Source organism: Cornus florida, unplaced genomic scaffold, assembly GCF_030987335.1.
Source record: "Cornus florida cultivar Cherokee Brave unplaced genomic scaffold, ASM3098733v1 CherokeeBrave_3.0.0_Hap2_Chr05, whole genome shotgun sequence".
Taxonomy (NCBI): Eukaryota; Viridiplantae; Streptophyta; class Magnoliopsida; order Cornales; family Cornaceae; genus Cornus; species Cornus florida.
The window spans coordinates 8,053,927-8,073,069 of record NW_026775575.1 but is presented as its reverse complement, the minus strand read 5'-3'; the positions used below and the strand labels follow the sequence as shown (position 1 = coordinate 8,073,069).

The following is a 19,143-nucleotide window of genomic DNA, read 5'->3' as shown; positions in this document are numbered from 1 at the left end:
TCCAAAATAATAAATGAGTCAATAAGTTTTCTCTCTGGCTCGCAGTGCAAAAGAGGTTACCCACACTTAATAGAAGCAGCATGAGGTCCTTCGCAGGCCAAGAACTTGTCACCTATACAACTTGGTTGACGAATCCCACAACCATCACCAATTTGGATTGCTCTGTAGCAGAAATGTCGATTTCATACACCCCTTCATCTTGGGCTGTGTTTATTAAATGGGCAACAACACGATGGTCAAATAGGGACTTGCGATCCTCGGTAAACAAGCTCACGCTTTCCACCGCCATCAATAGGATCTGGATGGAGTGCAATAACAGACGCTTCAACAACAAAAAATCCACACAAAACATGGTTTATAGGCAAATCAATGACATAGTCAAATCGAAGTTGCTTACCGTAATAGTCAAAGAGTCATCACTCGTAAGACGGCTGAAACTGGACTGGGATTAGCGGTCTTTCATTAGGCCACCACCGGAGCCACTGGATCACGCCAACTAGGGTTCTCAACCCTATTTTTGTTCTTACTGGATGATTGTATCATTTAGACATGCATAGTCTAGGGTTTGCTGGACTAGAAATGTCTCAATGTAGCTGCTGGGCTGGGTCTGTATATGGCTTATTACCTTGTTCCTTGGGCTGCGCTGTTTGTCTTTTCACGATGGATTGGGCTGTCCACGTTTTGTGGGGCCTCCCTTCATGTATTGTATTTATTTAAAGGGTTAATTACAACATCACCCCTAAAGTTTGGGGTATTGATAGAAATATATAAGTTAGTCATTTTTTGAACACTCACACCCCTTGTCAAAAATTTAATCCAAACAAGTCCTTAAAAGTTGTGAAAAGACGAGATTGCCCTTCAATAAAATATCAATTATTAATTTGAAATATCAAAAATATATATATGACAGAATTACCCTAGGTTACTCTCTCTACCCTCTACTCCAAAAAAACCCAAACTCGATGATCGGTGCCTCGCCTCCCACGCTGCAGTTCCGATATCCTCGCCGCCACCGCTGTAGCTCCAAGCTCTGCGTTGAGGACTGACGATGATGCCGTCGAGCCGTTACAAGAATCGTGAATCGTGAACCAGAAAATCGTCGCCGAAATCGCGACTAATTCCTTATTGCAGGCTCGGATTCTGATTCCTCATTGCCGGCTCCAAGAAGCGGTGGAGCTAAGTTTGCAAAGAATAAAAAGAATGAGATCATTCGGCAACGAATCAAACAAATCATAGTCTCCGGCGGTCTTCAAACGTTTCCAGAAATTCCTCTGTTGTTGTTCTCCGGCTAAAACTCTCCTCTTGATGACTTCTCTCTTGTCCAAACACATGTCCACTCTCGGATAACAAGTCTCTCTCCTTGTTCTCATCTCTTTATAGATAAGCTAGAGAGAGAGAGCACCGTGTGATCCTTGTATATAAAAGAGCAAGATTGAACAATAGGCTTTATATCAAACAGACCAACCAAAACAACACAGCCCAAATCTAAATAAATAACCCAGGGATGGAGTACTTATTACCAAAATAGCCTCCCAAATCGGTCAAACGGCGCTGACCAGATCCTTCCATCCGTCGTCTTTGATTACTTTCTTTCTCCACTACAAAATGCCTCTCCTTTGTCGCTCTCATCTCCAAGACTGAAGACTATATATATATATATATATATATATATATATATATATATTATATCTAGAGAAAGAAAGAGAGAGCGCCATCATAATCTTAGATTTATTTATGTTGATGGGGCATAAACACTTCTCTGGAATCGCAACTGATTCCTCATCGCCGGCTCGGATTCTGATTTGCCCAACAATGGCTTCTGGCCAACAAAAACTCCAGCATACTCTCCGACAACATCCTTTGCCCGAACCCGCACCGTCATCTATTTTTAGCAAACGGGAGACTTGGCGGGATGAAGCGACAACTGAAAACAGCGACTGTGATGGATTCGGCGAGGACGAGCTGGTAGAGATTGCAGTGGTGGGTAAAGAGAAATTACAATTTACAATTTCATGGGTTTAATTGATTTAATTGATTCAAGGTTGATTTAAACACAAAAGTTGTTACAAATTAATTGATTTAATTGATTCAAATGTGGTTCAATTTCATGGGGGGTTCAATTGATTCAAGGTTGATTTAAACACAAAAGTTGTTACAAATTACAATTTCATGGGTTCAATTGATGGGTTTTGGTTGTGGTGGCAGAGATTGCAGTGGTGGGTAGAGAGAGAAAGGAGGGGTGGGTAGTATTGGTGGTAGCGGTGATATGATCGGGTTCAATGGCTGCCTCTGCCCTATAGATACAAGTGTGTAATTTTGAATTGTTGGGTTTGTGTGATGGTGGTGGAAAGAAGACGGCGGTTATGGAGGTTACTGTTGTGGTGACTGGTGAGTGGTGGTTGTGTATATTGGTTAAGGCTATTTTGGTCATTTTACGTGGTCAAAGGGTAAACATGTATTTTTATTATATTTGGGGTGTCATTGTTTAAATTTGTCGATTTAAAGGGGTCTTCTTGTCTAAAAAAGGATTAACTTATATATGTTTGTTAATACGATAAACCTCAAGGAGTGTTGTTATAATTAACCCTTATTTAAAAGAAGCTTACAAAAAAAAAAAAAAAAAAAAATCTAACCACAATAATATATGCAAACGATTGGAGCCACTAATATTTTCGCGTCACAGATGTATCTAAAATCTAAATATACGTGTATGTCTTTATATCTGTATATACATACATTACTAATATGACTGAGTATCTCTGATCTATATCTGTATAGCAAATACAGACATACATTGGAGTACATAGTGATTCGGACAGAGACAGAGACAGCACCTAAAATTGAGACGATTCACCTACACTAACCACCCTTTCACATGAGCTCCATTGGATTTGGAGCTCGCATTAAAAATGGCCGCCACACCAACCACTCACAACCTGCTCTTCTTCACCAGCTACAGCTTGTTCAGGTCATCATGGCCTTGTTCTTCTCAGAAGATTAGTCCTCGGAAGAGCAGGGTCCCAATCTCGGTGGAACTCTCTTACTCCTACTCCTATTCAAGATTCAATTGCTCCACCAAATCAACGGACGAGAGCGAGCCGGAAACATTGACCGCCGATAGTGATGATGAAGCGTCCATCAAGGACGACCCTCAGCTTTCAACTCCAATAGATTCGCAGCAGAGGATCGCAACCTCTTCCGGTGAATCTCTTTCCCTTGGAATTCGAGAGCCAGTTTACGAGGTAGATCATTTAACTAACTTTGAACTTTTATTTATTTATTTATTTATTTTTGTATGAATAATGATTTTTAAATTATTATTTCTGTATAGGTGGTTGAAGTGAAGTCGAATGGGATGGTTTCTACTAGAAAAATAAACAGACGGCAGCTCTTGAAGTCAAGTGGTGAGTCAAATATATATATATATATATATATATATAAAGAGAGAGTATAATTCCACACCCATACCCATACATATTTGGAAAATTGCATCTTGATGGTTTTCTTAGAAGTCTGTGCACTCACCATGAAATGTAGCATCTGTGTTATGAATTAAGTTCTTTGTGATTGTTTCAATTTTTGCAAGGAATTTTAGGAACCATTATAAATTAAAGTTATCTATCTCTGTCTCTGTCTATTGTTTTCAACATCAGGTCTTCGTCCTCGAGATATCCGGAGCGTTGATCCATCATTGTGGTTGATAAATTCGATGCCTTGTTTGCTGGTATTGCATCAATTTGTGCTCTGTTGTTGTTTATGCTGCGTGCTTGTGTTTGTTTATTGGTTAGATGAATTTACGTAATCTGATTCATTATATTGGAGCTTTTTGTACTCTTGCCCTTGGTATTACTCCCATAGATACTTTGAAAACCTTCCTGATGAGGCTCAAGAGCTAATTCTATTATTGAAATTTATCATGTGATTTTGTTTTTCTTTTCTAGTACATTCCATATTATAATTGTTTCTTTTTCTTTGATATGGAAGCATTCACGAGGTATAAAAAAGTACAAGTTTGTATTGTTTGCATTTCTCTATTATAGATTCATTGCACAAAAGACTTCAACAAGTACATGCTTTAGTGATGTAAGTTCTAAAATTCATCAAATTGTTAATGAAGGCCAGACTACTTCATTTATACTCAGAAAATGTTGCAATCTTATTCTAGTTGATCACTGTTGTCTGGTTTCTGAAGTATGTCATGGTAATTAAGTCAATAATCCTTGATGTCACTCCTATGAACTGGCCTTCAGTATGTAACTGTGTAGTTGGCCTTCACATTCGATGATATGTTAGGAGATAGAGTGTTTTTTTTAAACTAAAATTGGATAGTATGAATGTTTAAGACTTAAAATAAAAGTGTTAGGGTCGTATGAAGATGGTTGAGTGTGATTAGAGAAGTATAGTTTCGGGTTGCTGCTACAACATAATTTGATTTATGTAGTTGATAATTATTTACTAATTACAAAAATTCTACTTTAGTTGATATCAGCACCATCATACTTGGATTTTCTGGTCAAAATTCATGTTTTAAATGTTTAGTTTTTTGATTCCTCTCCTAGGTCCGTGAGCATGCTATTCTATTGAATTTGGGGTCATTACGGGCAATAGCAATGCAAGAGCGTGTTCTTATATTTAACTATAACCGGTAATATTTGCTTACTTGAACAGTGCAAAATATCCAATATTTGGTATTTATTTTATGTTTTTGGATGGTTTTACATAATTTCCAACAGAACTAACAATGCTGAACTAGTTGCATTGTACATTTGTAGTAAAGCAGGAAAAGCTTTTATAGATGCGTTGTTACCTCGCTTGAACCCTAAAAACATGAATGGAGTGCCATCGATGCCATTCGAACTTGAGGTTAGTCTGTTACTATAAATATATGCAACATGCTGGGATATTATTGATGTTTTGATGCTTAGTTTTTCCATTTATTATGTTCGAAGCTGTTATTTCTGGTATTAAAGGATAGTTTTTACTTTAAATTTGATTTTGGTAATGGTTAGCATATATATTTGAACCTAGTGTTCTTCAATTCCATGTGACTCATTAAAATTTGACAGACATCTGGACGGAATCTGACACCAAGATGTTTCTCTGGAGCAACATATTCTGTGTAAATAATTCTTACTTTAAGGGGAAAAAAATTTACCATAACGGAACTTCTATTCTGTATGTGCAGAAAACACTTTATCCAGCAAGGCACACAGAGAGAACAGCTTCATTCTTTCTGCCCTCCGAGCCTTGAAAACATGAAATTGCTCTCTGGACTCTACCGTGTCCTGCTCTTACCCTTTTTGTTTTATCGTGTTCTTTTAGTTGGCCAGAAAGCTTACAGAAAAATATCATCTATCTTCTCTGGTGAAAAAAGCCTGATTGGGACTTGATCCCGTGACCTCCAAGGTTTTTCTTTTCATTGAGAGCCTTGGGAACTACCTTGTGGGGAGTAGGGACTAGGGAGATAAAGGTATACAACACATTTTGGAAGCAACTTTAATGGAAAAAGAAAAGAAAACATATATTAATTTACAAATGCCTCGTGATTTTGCTTCATCTGGGGATGAATTGCTTGATTTTTTGATTCCCCTCTGAACACTTTTCTAATAAAATTTTATTTGTCAAAAAAAAAAAAAAAAAAAAAATGAATAAAAGAAATAAAAGGTCTAGCAATGCACTCAAGTTTTCCTTTAAATGCTCTAAAATTATTTAGATGCTTGGTGTATTTTTCTGAAGGCATAGGGACTTTTAGTAGACCTTTGAGGCTAAAAATGGTTAGGGTGATAATGTTTAAAATCTTTTTGGGAATGGTCTTTTCGCATAGTTTGAGCAATCAAATCTCAAGTTTGATTTATTGAACTTAGTAAAGTACAATCGATCGAATTTGCCTGTTCTAGTGTATAAAAAGTAAATGCATTTAAAAAAATATTTTTAAGAATTAAAACATGCAAATATAAGATTCTAGTATGTTTAATGATGTCAATGCCTGATTATGAACCCTAATTTGGTTAGTGCAAAAATTTAAGAATTGAATTAATCTTCTTCTTCTTCTCTCTCTCTTTTTTTTTTTTTTTTCATCGATGCATTTTGGAATTTCCAATTTGCCGTTAGATAGAGCTAATTCTTCTAACTAACGAAATTCAGCTAATTAAACTAACTTTTCAAAAGCATAAACAAAATTAAGAATAAAAAATCAAAACTGCATGTTGTACGAAATTTGCCAACGAAGTCCTGTTGACCTAACAAACCTATGAGTTCATCGAAAGTAAAAATCACTGTCTTTAGAGAAAATGATCCAATGTGTGACGTCATTCCCCATATTGTCACCCAAATGCGCCAACTTCCAATATAGTATAAAGTGCACAAAAGTCTTTGTAGGGTCGCTTGACACAAACAGGTACCTTCTGGTCTAAGACCAAGACACAATCTTAATTTGCTTAATAGTTTCGTTACTGTAATCCTGTCAACAACTCGATGATAATTAATATTCAGCACTCTGATACATAACATAGTTTCACAATCAAATACATACCAATCTGCAGATAATGCATATTAATCCAAGGCTAACCATTCTCATTTCATTGCTTAGGTATTGAAAGAACCATACCATAAAAATATTTAGTACTTAAATTTATCATAAATATAGCATTCTTTGGTGACTCGATGCTAGAATGTGGGGGTCAAGCAATTGAGTTCAGTGGTTGACTCAAACTTGTTTATAAACCATCTAAACTCAGTAACAAGTTGACAACTAGGAAGCACAGATACAGGTAAGACGATTTGACAACTCTAAAGAAAAATATCCACATTTTTTTTTGATAAGTAAGATTTCATTAAAGGCGCTCAAGAGGGAGCGCTCCCAAAAGAACACAAAAGGCACCCAAGGCGAAACTATAATTTCAAGCTATCCACGAAGTCCAAAAGATGCCCCAAGGATTTACAATTCCTCCCATTAACCCAAAAAATAAAGTAGACAGTATATTGTATTTGACTCCTCTCCATCAAAGGATCACCTATTCCTCTCGCGCCACAAACCTTACTATAAACAAAGGGGAGTGGCCCTCCAGTCATCTTTGGCTCGGCTCTCCACTATACACCACTGTAAGGCTCTAACTAGTCCATCGTGGATGCGGGAGACACCTAAAACTTCATGATATTCAAGGGAGCTTGTGGACCGACCGCTGAAAATTTCCCCAAAACCTTGGCTGAACATTTAACTCCATATGCTACAGCTGCATCATGGCAGACCATGAGTGAGTGAGGAACAAAGAAATCCACGCGTGATGAAGAGAGTAATCGGCCAATAATAGAATTGCCTAAAACCGTTCTTGTAAAGTTTAGTAATATAAGTTCGGTTGTTGCTCTCATGCGCTCGTTTTTGGAGGTTGCTAGATTGCCTCGCTTGTTCCAAGGTGGATCTGCTAGATCTGTAAATCCTTATCGTGGCCCATCGATATTTTTGGATGATGATTCGGTTCAAAGAAGAAGAGATGATCTTCGGTCGTGTCTGGTTGGGAAATTTGATAAGGAAGTGGGTGATGGGGCTCATATCGCAGCTTGGGCCTCGTGTACTTGGAAGGTATCCTCAGGTGTAACGGTTTCGACTCTGCCGGATTCCTTACTGCTTTTCCGTTTCCCCTCCTCGACCGAAGCCTCTCGTGTTCTCAAAGGGGGTTGCCGTGACCGGGGAACGGCATCTCTGTGTTTGGAGGCTTGGAGCTTTCGGGTAGGGTGCTCGGATGAGTTGAAAGAGAAGGGGCTGAAGAAGGTATCGCTGTACGGTCTTCCTCTCCACCTTTGGAGTCATGCTCTGTTCGTGGCAGTCGGCGATCTTTGTGGTAGGTTTATTTGGGTGGATGCTGATGAAGCTTTGGATGCTGAACGAGTTCGCATCACCGTCTCTGATGGTCGAAGTTGCCCTCTGTCTGTATTCATTCACGATGAACAGTTTTGCTATAAAGTGTTTATTTGGGAGGAGAAGCCTCCCGAGCTTGTCCCCATGACTGAGAGCTTGGAGGGCGGTGATGGTTCGCACTTGCTCAAGGAGAAAGAATGGTTACGGTGGGAATCCATGGGGAAAAAAGGAATGGCTGCATTTCAGAGGTGGGAAGAATGGAGAGATGCGCTATGGATACGTAATTCCGAATGCTTTAAACGGATTTTCAATCAGAAGCAGAACCGGAAGGAAGGGCTCCCTGCCTTTCAGAATTGCCGACGATAAGAAGGGTTTCGAACGTTGCAGAGGGGAGGAGGTCTTGCCGGTAATGGTCGTCGGCCTTTTGTGCAGCAACGGGATCAATCAAGACGACGCGGTGTTCTTCACGCCTTTTAGGCGCGTGGGAAGGGGTGGTTTCCTGATCGTCCACGTGGTTGGCGCTCAGGCCCTATACGTTCCCAGTGGAGAACAGCTGTTCCCACGATCATTTCAAATTCTAACTCTGCTGGGCTGAATGGTGGGCTTGGTTCCAGGGCTATTGTTTCTTCAAATGTTTTGCCTAAGCTTGCTGGACTCCTTATTGGGCCTAAAAGACCTCCTTCAGTTTATAAGAGGCCTATTTCTGGTATTGTGGATGGCGGGCCGTGTCCCATTTACTCTAAAGAATTGTCTGTTGGTGGACAGTGTACCCAATCTTTTAAAGAAGCTACTGTTGGTGGGCCGAGCGTCCATTCTCCTAAAGTTTTTTCTGTTAGTGGGCCGAGCGTCCACTATTCTAATGAAACTTATGTTGATGAGCATTTGGGGGTTAAGGTTGGACAGAACTGTGGATCTGGGTTGGGGTCTAATAGTTTCGAGCCCTTGTCTTCATTAGGAGATGTCTCAGGAGATGCTTTGGCTCCTTGTGCAACTGGTTCGATGAGAGCGAGAATCAAGGGAGATCGGAGAGTGAAGGAGCAGGTGCTAAGACATCGTTTGCCTAAGAAAAAGGTTATCCTTCCTGCTCTTCGCAAAAAGTGGTCTCAAAAGGAAAAGCAAAAATGGGTGGCGTCTTCGCAGATGGGTTTTGACTCCGGTATGTTTTCAGTTCCTTCAGGTTCTCCCTCTCCTAAGATGTGCTCTTCTTCCACTTCTTCTCCTTTCTTGGGGGGATCGACCACTTCTTTGGGACGGGTGTTGGGTGGTTCTACTAATGTTTCTCACCCTTTAGCTTCGGTGGGTGAGAGGGAATCTGTTTTGACCGACAGGCCGGATGGTGTTGCTGGGAATCGACTTGGCTTTTCTCGGAGATGTGATGGCTTGTGTGAGGGTGTTACAGTTTGTGTAGGACGGGATGTTAAGTTGAAACTTGATGATGATACGGCCTCAATTCTGCTGAAGGAGTTACGAAACCATTTGGCTTCGAAAGGTTTTTTCTGTGATTCAGGAGGAGTTTTGACTGAGGAGAAGCCTGTTTCGCAGTTTTGTTCGCATTTTTCTTCTGTTCTTGATGATTGGGAGGAAGCTGCAGGTTCTTCTTTTGATGGGGATTCGGGCATGATTCCATGGGAAGACTTGGAACAAGCAGTGAATTTGGCTGTGCCTTTGGCTGTTGTCCCCCCCGGAGGGAATTGGACCAGTGCCTCGACAAATGTTGGGGTGAATGACACTGAGGAGGAGTGGGTGAGGGAGAAGGGTCTGGAAGTGGGCCCTCTGCTGGGTGTTTCTTTTGAGGACAGGGTGGATGAGGCGATGTGTTTGTTTAATGATGTTCTCAAATCTCATTTTCAGAAAAAGGAGGGTGAGAAGGTGGGGTTGCAGGAGGAGAAAGAGGAGACAGTGATGCAAAGTCCAAATGACCTTATCACGTATGAGAGGAGAAATCGGGGGTCCAGATCAGGAGGGAAAGGTGGAGGAAGGGAAGGAGGGTTGGTTATCCCAAGTGTTTCCCAATGAAGTTACAAATTCTTTCATGGAATGTTCGGGGTCTCAATGATCCAGTTAGGAGGAAAGTAGTGAAGTCGGTTATTCGTAAAGGTAGGGGCCATGTGGTGTGCCTCCAAGAGACTAAGCTTGCTTTGATGTCTGACAGGATTGTGAGGAGTCTTTGGGGTGGGAGATTTGTGGAGTGGATTACTTTGGATGCTGTTGGTTCCTTGGGGAGCATCTTAATTATGTGGGATAACAGATGGGTGTCTAAAGTGGATGCTCAGGTTGGGCGTTTCTCTGTTTCATGTGTTCTTGCTTTGGCTGAGGATGGGGTTCATTGGGTTTTTTCGGGTGTCTACGGTCCTTCGGAGGACGGTTTGCACCATTTACTTTGGGAGGAGTTGGGAGAGATTAGAAGTCGTTGGTGTTTGCCTTGGTGTATTGGTGGGGACTTTAATGCTGTTCGTTCTCCGATTGAGAGGTCAACGGGAGGTAGGTGGACCTCTGATATGGAGGCTTTCTCGGAGTTTATTGATGAGTTTGGATTGATTGATTTGCCTTTGGTTGGAGGGCCATTTACTTGGTCCAGTGTCCGATCTCCTCCTACCCTTTCTCGGATTGACAGATTCCTTGTGTCCGGGGAGTGGGAGGAGAGATTCTCTGATGTTGTTCAGGCTACATTGGCTCGTCCTTTCTCTGACTATGTTCCGTTGATGTTGGATTGTGGCGGATTGTGCAGTAGGCGCTCTCCTTTCAGATTCGAGAACATGTGGCTGCGGGCTGAGGGCTTTCTGGAGAGGGTCCGTCTCTGGTGGGAAAGGTTTGGTGTGGTTGGCACCCCTAGTCATGTGCTAGCAGGCAGATTGCGTCTTTTAAAGGATAATCTTAAGACTTGGAAGAAAGAGGTTTTTGGGAACCTTGAATGGAGGAAAAATCGGGTTCTTGCTGAAATAGCGGCTATTAATTAGATGGAGGGTCAAGGGGATTTGGTGGATTCTTTGAAGGCTAGGAGGGCGGAGTGCAAGGCAGAGTTTTCTGAGATTGCTGTCTTGGAGGAGATCTCGTGGAGGCAAAAATCTCGAGCTTTGTGGCTTAAGGAGGGGGATCGAAACACTAAATTTTTCCACAGATTGGCTAATGCTCATAGAAGAGGCAATCATATAGGGAGGATTCGAGTCGAAGGGGTCATTTTTTGTAAAGAGGAGGAGATTCGCAAAGGATTCTCAGAATTTTTTGAGAATTTGTTCAACGAGTCTGTTGAGTGGAGACCTTTGCTCGAAGGGTTGCAGTTTGACTCCATTTCTGAGGAGGAGTGTTTGGGCTTGGAGTTGCCTTTTTCTAATGAGGAAGTTCTGTTTGCTTTGAAGAGTTGCAATGGGGATAAGGCCCTAGGTCCAGATGGTTTTACTATGAGATTTCTTCTTGAATGTTGGGAAGTGGTTAAAGGAGAGGTGATGGGCACTTTCCATGCTTTCCATTCTCGGGAATCTTTTGAGAAAAGCTTGAATGCCACGTTCATTGCTCTCATTCCAAAAAAGGGAGGTGCTTTGGATGTTAGAGATTTTCGCCCTATTAGCCTGGTGGGCTGCATCTACAAGCTGATTGTCAAGGTGCTTGCTTCAAGGTTGAGGAGAGTGTTGGATGGCATCATTTCGGACTCTCAAAACGCTTTTGTAGGAGGCCGTCAAATTTTGGATTCAGTCCTTATTGTGAGTGAGTGTGTGGACTCCAGATTGCGTAGTGGAACCCCGGGTGTTCTTTCTAAGTTGGACATTGAGAAGGCGTATGACCATGTAAGTTGGAGCTTTCTTTTGTACCTGATGGGGAGGATGGGGTTCGGCGATAGATGGAGGAGATGGATTCATTTTTGTATTTCCAGTGCTTGCTTTTCGATCCTTGTTAATGGTGCTCCTACTGGTTTTTTCTCTAGTTCAAGGGGCTTAAGACAGGGAGATCCCCTTTCCCCCTTCTTGTTCTTGTTTGTGATAGAGGCCCTTAGTAGATTGATGAGAAGGGCTACCGAGTTGGGTCTTTTGAGAGGCTTTCGGGTGGGCAGGGAGGCAGATTCTCAGTTGGAAATCTCTCATTTGATGTTTGCTGATGACACTTTAGTTCTTTGTGATGCGAACGTTTCTCAGATTAGATATTTGAGATGTGTTTTGATTTGGTTCCAAGTTGTTTCCGGCCTTAAAGTGAATGTGGGAAAAAGTGTTTTGGTGCCGGTTGGGGAGGTCCCTGAGATTGAGACTTTTGCTGATATTCTGGGTTGTCGTACTGGTTCATTTCCCATTTCTTACTTAGGATTGCCTCTGGGAGCTCCTTCGAGGTGTGTGGGGATTTGGGATCCAGTGGTGGACAGATTTGAGAGAAGGTTGGCGGGTTGGAAGAAGCAGTATCTCTCCAAGGGCGGTAGGGTCACGCTGATTAAGAGCACCCTCTCTTGTCTTCCCACGTATTTTATCTCTCTTTTCCAGATTCCCTCTTCAGTTGCGGAAAGGATAGAGAGGTTGCAGCGTAATTTTCTGTGGGGGGGTGGAGGTGAAGAGTTTAAGTTTCATTTGGTGAGATGGGACCAAGTTTGCAGGCTAATTCGCAATGGTGGGTTAGGTCTCCGTAAATTGGTGCCCTTTAATAAGGCCCTCCTTGGGAAATGGTTGTGGAGGTTCGGGGTGGAGAGACATCGGCTTTGGAGGAGGGTTGTGGTATGTCGTTTTGGGGAAATGAGAGGAGGGTGGAGTTATTTGGCAGTTAGAGATCCTCGGGGGGTGGGGGTTTGGAAATTTATTCGGAAGGGTTGGGATGATTTTTCCAAGCACATTCGGTTTCGTCTCAGAGATGGGAGGAGGATTCGCTTCTGGGAGGATGTGTGGTGTGGAGATGTGCCTCTTGCCCTCGCCTTTCCTCAGCTTTACAGGATTGCTATGGATAAGCAGGCCATGGTGGTTAACTGTTATCATCTTGATAATGGGAGACTGGTTTGGGATGTTCGATTCAGGCGTTCCTTTCAGGATTGGGAGATCGAGGAGGTTATTTGTTTCTTGGAGTTGTTATATCGCCAGAGGATTGTGGAGGAGGATTCGGACTGTTGGTCTTGGATTGCAAACTCTCAGGGGCGCTTTGAGGTGAGGTCTTTCTTCAAGTGCCTCTCTTTTGTTCTTGGAGTTAGTTTCCCTTGGAAGTCTGTTTGGCGATTCAAGGCTCCTTTTAAGGTGGCTTTCTTTGTGTGGACTTCGGTCCTGGGTAGGATTTTAACCCAGGATAATCTGAGAAGGAGAAGCCAGGTGGTGGTCAACCGTTGCTCTATGTGTCTTAGTGATGAGGAGTCTGTGAATCACCTTCTTATTCATTGCCCTTTGGCTAGAGAGTGTTGGGGTTTGATGCTTGGCTTATTTGGTGTTTCTTGGGTTATGCCTGGATCTGCTAGAGGGTTGATTGAGGCGTGGAGAGGTTGCCCTGTGGGGGCTCTCAGTCAAGACGCATGGAGGGCTACGCCGCTTTGTGTGTGGTGGTGTTTATGGCTTGAAAGGAATAGGAGATTCTTTGAAGGAAAGGCTTTGTCGATTTCGGTGCTTAAATTCTCTATTATTTCTACTCTTTTTTGTTGGGTTTCAGGAAGAGATCATTGTTCTTTGGAGGAAGTAGTTGATTTTTTAGCCTCTTTGAAGGCTTGAGGCCTTTGTGGTCTTTTGTATTTGCTTGGGTTTCGCTCCCCTTCTGAGCGTTTTTTAATAAAATTTTTACTTATCAAAAAAAAAAAAAAAAAAACTTGCCAAACGCAACCAAGAACATATACCAAACATCCCTCGCCATTGGACAGTAGAGAAGGAGATGGTTCTCTGTCGTCTTGTTGTGAGGTTGTCGAGAGTGAGAATGCTTCCGAGAGCAACAGACCAAGCAAAAAAAGCCACTTTCAAGGGGTTTTTGTCTTCAAATTGCCTTCCAAGGAAAGGTTGGGCCTGGGGCCTCTGCCAGGCTCTGGTAGAAGAACCTAACCTCAACCAATGTGGGCTTCTTATATGCAAGCAAAACTTCGCCGAGTTTGGGCCTGTTAAGACTCAGCTCAGTAACCAAATGAGCTTCAAATTGAGGCTCAGGCTTGGTTAATTAACCGAATGAGCTTAATTTATTTGCATCCCTGGTTCTTCTGAAGAGATTAAGAAGATTTAATGTTTCTGATTGTTTCCAATTGTGTGTGTGTTTAAAAGCATGGCTATTTGGTTCTTCCCTACCTACATATTCATCCGAGAGAACCTACTATTATGTTTAAATTATCTTATTTTGTGGAGTTTTTAAGTGACTATTAATGTGGTATATCCAGGTTGTTGAAGCAGCCTTAAATTCAAGAATACAGAGACTGGAGCAGACATTAATGGATTTAGAACCACGTGTGAGTATGGAAACATAGTGAGTATATTCTTTATTTTTATATATTTATTTTTTTCCGTTTTCTTTTGCTAGATTTTTATCAAGATCACATTTAGTACGGTTTTGGTACTAAATCTGAAGATAAGGGTGGTTGGCACCTTGGCATTATTTTATCTGTTGCTGCTGGTGCCGATGTGTATTTTCTTTGTAATAATATTCAAAGATAAAATGTTGGAAAGGGCTTTGCAAATGTAATCACTTTCTATATTTGTTTTACGGGGCTATAACTTCTTGAAACAATACAATAATGATGCAGCTCTCCCTCCCCCTCTCTCTAATGGTCTTCCGATGAAAAGACCAACCTTACTAATGGATGATGTCAGGAAAAAATCATGAGCAACATTCAGATTTTCTGATTTTAGACGCATTAACACAGGGATTCATACACATACACCTGTGCTTCTGTTGATTTAAAATGATACAACACTACACACGTTGAATTTTTGATTTTACTATTATAATATCTCGCGTGTTCATTGGTTACGACTAGTGTTCTGCCGTTTTCTTCAGGTTCAATCTTTACTTGAGGTTTTACCAAACCGTTTAACAGCTGTCATATTGGAGCAACTTCGCATTAGCAAGCAGAACTTGGTTAGTTTAATTATGATTATGTTATGAGCTCTCAAGTTGCATAAATTGATGGCATTGAGAAAAAGTTGGTCATTAACTTTTTGTGTCAAAGGTTGAATTGGGTTCAAGGGCAGGGGCTCTTAAACAAATGTTGCTTGATATTCTAGAGGACCCTCATGAAATACGTCGTATCTGTATCATGGGAAGAAATTGCACACTTAGAAAAGGAAATGATGAAATGGAATGCTCTGTTCCTCTAGAAAAACAGATTGCCGAGGGTAAGTCATTTACAGGTTTCTTCACTTTTGCTAATAACGATTTGCATTCAGGAAGAGTGCAGATGCTTATTCATTGTATAGTGGATTACAATTGAGTTTTTACTAATTTATTTGCAGAAGAGGAGGAAGAAATCGAAATGCTTTTGGAAAATTATCTTCAAAGGTTATTTCTTTTGCTTTAAGATCATCTCTGATATAGGATGGTATATTGATGCAATAATTTGTTATTCTTTATGAACTTAGCATGGTAACATGGATTTTTTTTCTTCTTTCAACTTCATTTTTCTTTTGCTAAATCCTGTATCATATATCCGAAGTATACAAAAATATGTAAATTAAAAAATATACGAAAATTTTATTTGCTTTGTAGTCCAGTGACAGAGATTCGAAAAATTATATTTCAGCAATAGAAGAGAAGCCTGCAAGTTGTCTTTCTATCGTTGATACATTCTTTATGTGTCTCAAGTATTGTAGTTCTAATTGTTTTTTCTCTTATTATTATTATTATTATTTAAAAAATTATTATCTTGCTTTTGAACTTGTGGATGATAGTACACGACCTTGGTACTATTGGGACTAATGAACCTCTGAACTGAGTCACAGTTCCTTGCGCAGTACATTGTTAAAGAGCGGGCTAGATCTACTAATTTGTTAACTTTGAACTAAGCTATTGTGTTAACATTTCAAAAACAAAAATTAGGTAAATAAAAAAGAAACTTCTCATCATGAACTCTGTGTTTGTTGATATTGAGTTTATGAGAACTGTATCTTAACAGTTTAAACTTTTGGGGTAATACGTTCTCTAAGATCATATCAAAGCTTTTCCTCAAAGAGTTCTTGGGTTTTAGTCTATCCATTCATTTGGCACCATATTTTGCTAGTCTACCTCTAGTTTAATTGTCTATCTCTCCACGTGTGAGAGTTGAAATATATAGAAAGTTGAAGAGAGAAATTAAGCATGAAGACCACAAGGATAGACACACAAATCCCAAAGGGGTACATCACTTTTATTATATTCTCTCTTAAGATTGCTTACAATGAGCACCTCTATTTATAGGTGAAAGAACAACGTGATAAATATGGAAAATACATTAATAGAGGATTCATAAAATCAATCCCATAAATCACTCCAATCATATTCTATCATGGACTAAAATCACTCCTACAATATTCTCAGAGCAATATTCTATGGAGTAATTTAAGGTTCCTATAATGCCCCCCCCCCCCCCCCCCTTCAAGTTGGTACACGGAGATTTTAACTCAAGTGTCCAACTTGAAACTAAATACGTTGTTGAGAGTCCGAGACAAGTTGATCCGTAGATCCGAGACGAGTTGAGTATAAAGTAGGGTATGATAAACCTGCTTTGATAGCATGTTGAAATATATAAAAAGTTGAAGAGAAAAATTAAACATGAAGACCACAAGGATAGACACACAAAGCCCAAAGGGCTACATCAATTTTATTATATTCTCTTAAAGATTTTTTGCAATGAGCACCTCTATTTATAGGTGAAAGAACAAAGTGATAAATATGGAAAATACATTAATGGAGGATTCATAAAATCAATCCCATAAATCACTCCAATCATATTCTATCACAGACTAAAATCACTCCTACAATATTCTGTGGAGTAATTTAAGGTTCCTATAATAATATTCTCCAACAACTTGGAACTAAGCTATTGTGTTAACATTTCAAAAACAAAAGTTAGGTAAATAAAAAAAAAACTTCTCATCATGAACTCTGTGTTTGTTGATATTGCGTTTATAAGAATTGTATCTTAATAGTTTAAACTTTTGGGGTTATACATTCTCTAAGATGATATCATAGCTTTTCCTCAAAGGGTTCTTGGGTTTTAGTATGTCCATTCTTTTGGGACCATATTTTGCTAGTCTACCTCTAGTTTAATTGTCTCTCTCTCCACGTGTGAGAGTGGGCCAAAATTGATGAAGGGCAAAATAACTTGATATATATTATTGAGTTGATTCTTTAACAAGTTTGACCAAGGCCATGGCTTTAGATAGAGCGGAATGGAAACATAGGATTCATGTAGCCTGGCCCCAAATAGTTGGAGAAGGCTTTGGTTGTTGATGTTGTTTCCTTAACAAGTCGAGCTTTTGGGAAAATTTGTTTTCTTACATGGCTGGTATACTGTGATTTGAAATGCATATATATTGTTTCATTTCATTTTTTTTTTCCTCCTAAATTCATATACGTTGGTTTATCAGGTAAGATATTTATTTAAAGTTGAAGGCTTTAAAGCTTGGTTTGTTGGACAACCTCATTACAACTATTCAAGCTGATACATTCAATATATTCTGCATACATCTAGCCCTCCCCAGACCTTGCAATGGTAGGAGTCTTGTGCACTAGCCTTTTATGGTTAATTATTGAGTTCAAGTGATAGAATGAAAACTGCAAGAAACAGATATGAAATATTTTAGTGGTTCTAATCAGCAAGGTATCATTGAAATATCAATGTATTGACAAAAAAATTGGTTTATGCGATATATGGAATTTATATCAAAGTTTTACGGTATCTAAATAATATGACAATATCTTTAAAAAAAAAATTGGTAACTAAAGAATGATAATAAAAGTGACCTTCCCACATATTATGCTCCTTTTGGCCTTTTGGAATCTTTGAGAGTTTAGAGGCCCTATTTGGCCTTTTGTATTTTCTGAGGGATGTGTTCCCCTTGTGAATGCCTTTAATACATCTAAACTTATAACAAAAAAAAAAAAAAAAAAAAATGCTCCTTGGCAGCAAGCCTTGCACACATGCACAAAAAAGTAGAGAGAGAATGGTGGGTTTACATGCCACTCATTCTAATTCATTGATTCTTAGTAAAGCTTGCTGCCAGAAAAAAAAAATGGACATATTTCCTTATAGGGAATAAATCACGTACCAACATATATAAATAAAACTAGAATACAATTGATATCTATATACCATTCCATTTACTTTTATACAATAAATAGTGAGATAAATCAAATTTCTATCATTAAGATTAATTTGAATATTTGAATGATTTAAGAAAAATGAAAAAGGAAAAAGATAAGAAAAAGGGAAAAGAAACAGAGAAATTGTATGTATATGTTGAGAGAGACATGCTAGATTCAAAATCGTCCTTATATATTTTCAGTACTTGTCTATGCATTTTATTCGATGTGTTTTTGGTCTAATCATCCGTTACCTTTAAAAATAATTTTATAGAATTTAATAAAAATTTCCATACTTTATTATTAATGTCTGTCATTCTTTGAAAGGAAAAAGAAAAAAGAAGGGGGGGGGGGGGGGGGGGGTGTTTGTGGTTAATATCCATATTATTTGCAATACAGCGCTAGACATATCCACTTTTTAGGACATGCTCTATCGTTTTGAAGTAACCAGCCTATTCTAAATTGTATCTCTTGGAAAAGGCTTGTATATGTTGGTCATGAAGCCATTCAAATTGAACCAGTTTAAGACTACAATCTATCTATATTTCAAGTTTGGTTTAGCTAAATAAAACAGGTAAATCGTTGAAGTTTCTTCTATTTGGTTGGGGAATTTCTTGCATCTTATCTATTAGAGAAACTTTAATACGATGTTACGAAATATTGTAGCAATGTTATCGATTGTCATGTTTAGTCTCATTATCATCTTAACACCTACAGATGTGAATCTTGTCATGGTCAAGCAGAAAGACTTCTTGACTCTGCAAAAGAAATGGAAGATTCAATAGCTGTCAACTTAAGGTATGTACAATGTCTTAATTTTTTGTGATCTATTTGTTAGTCTTACAAAATCAATGTGATATTGGATTTTAGCTATATTTGTTACATTTGCAGCCAAAATTTTGTCTAACCAACATAAGAACTTTTTTGAAAAAACACGAGGTGTGAGAAAAAAGAGAACCTCAAACAGTTATTTAATTTGGTCCTAGAAAACTATGAATCTTTTTCTTGTTTCCTGGACTAGGATATGCCATTGATTGGATGACCTCTTTACTTTTGTGTTACTATTCTATCTCAAAGCTGGA

The 19,143-nt window shown here is 39.4% G+C and overlaps 1 protein-coding gene across 3 annotated transcripts in view; it reads left to right on the top strand.

Annotated features, from left to right (window-relative positions):
* The first annotated feature begins 2,778 nt into the window (after positions 1-2,778).
* LOC132306101 (magnesium transporter MRS2-11, chloroplastic) overlaps positions 2,779-19,143 on the top strand; it is a 32,017-nt gene continuing 15,652 nt past the window's right edge. For 2 of the 3 annotated variants that reach the window (XM_059803331.1, XM_059803332.1), the window contains exons 1-10: positions 2,780-3,242; positions 3,332-3,404; positions 3,654-3,724; positions 4,560-4,645; positions 4,773-4,863; positions 14,163-14,231; positions 14,780-14,860; positions 14,952-15,117; positions 15,235-15,280; positions 18,779-18,859. In XM_059803331.1, coding sequence (XP_059659314.1) covers positions 2,910-3,242; positions 3,332-3,404; positions 3,654-3,724; positions 4,560-4,645; positions 4,773-4,863; positions 14,163-14,231; positions 14,780-14,860; positions 14,952-15,117; positions 15,235-15,280; positions 18,779-18,859 — 1,097 coding nt within the window. In that variant the 5' untranslated portion in view covers positions 2,780-2,909. Of the gene's footprint in view, positions 3,243-3,331; positions 3,405-3,653; positions 3,725-4,559; positions 4,646-4,772; positions 4,864-14,162; positions 14,232-14,779; positions 14,861-14,951; positions 15,118-15,234; positions 15,281-18,778; positions 18,860-19,143 lie in introns of all 3 variants that reach the window. The other variant, XM_059803333.1, reaches the window with a different exon arrangement.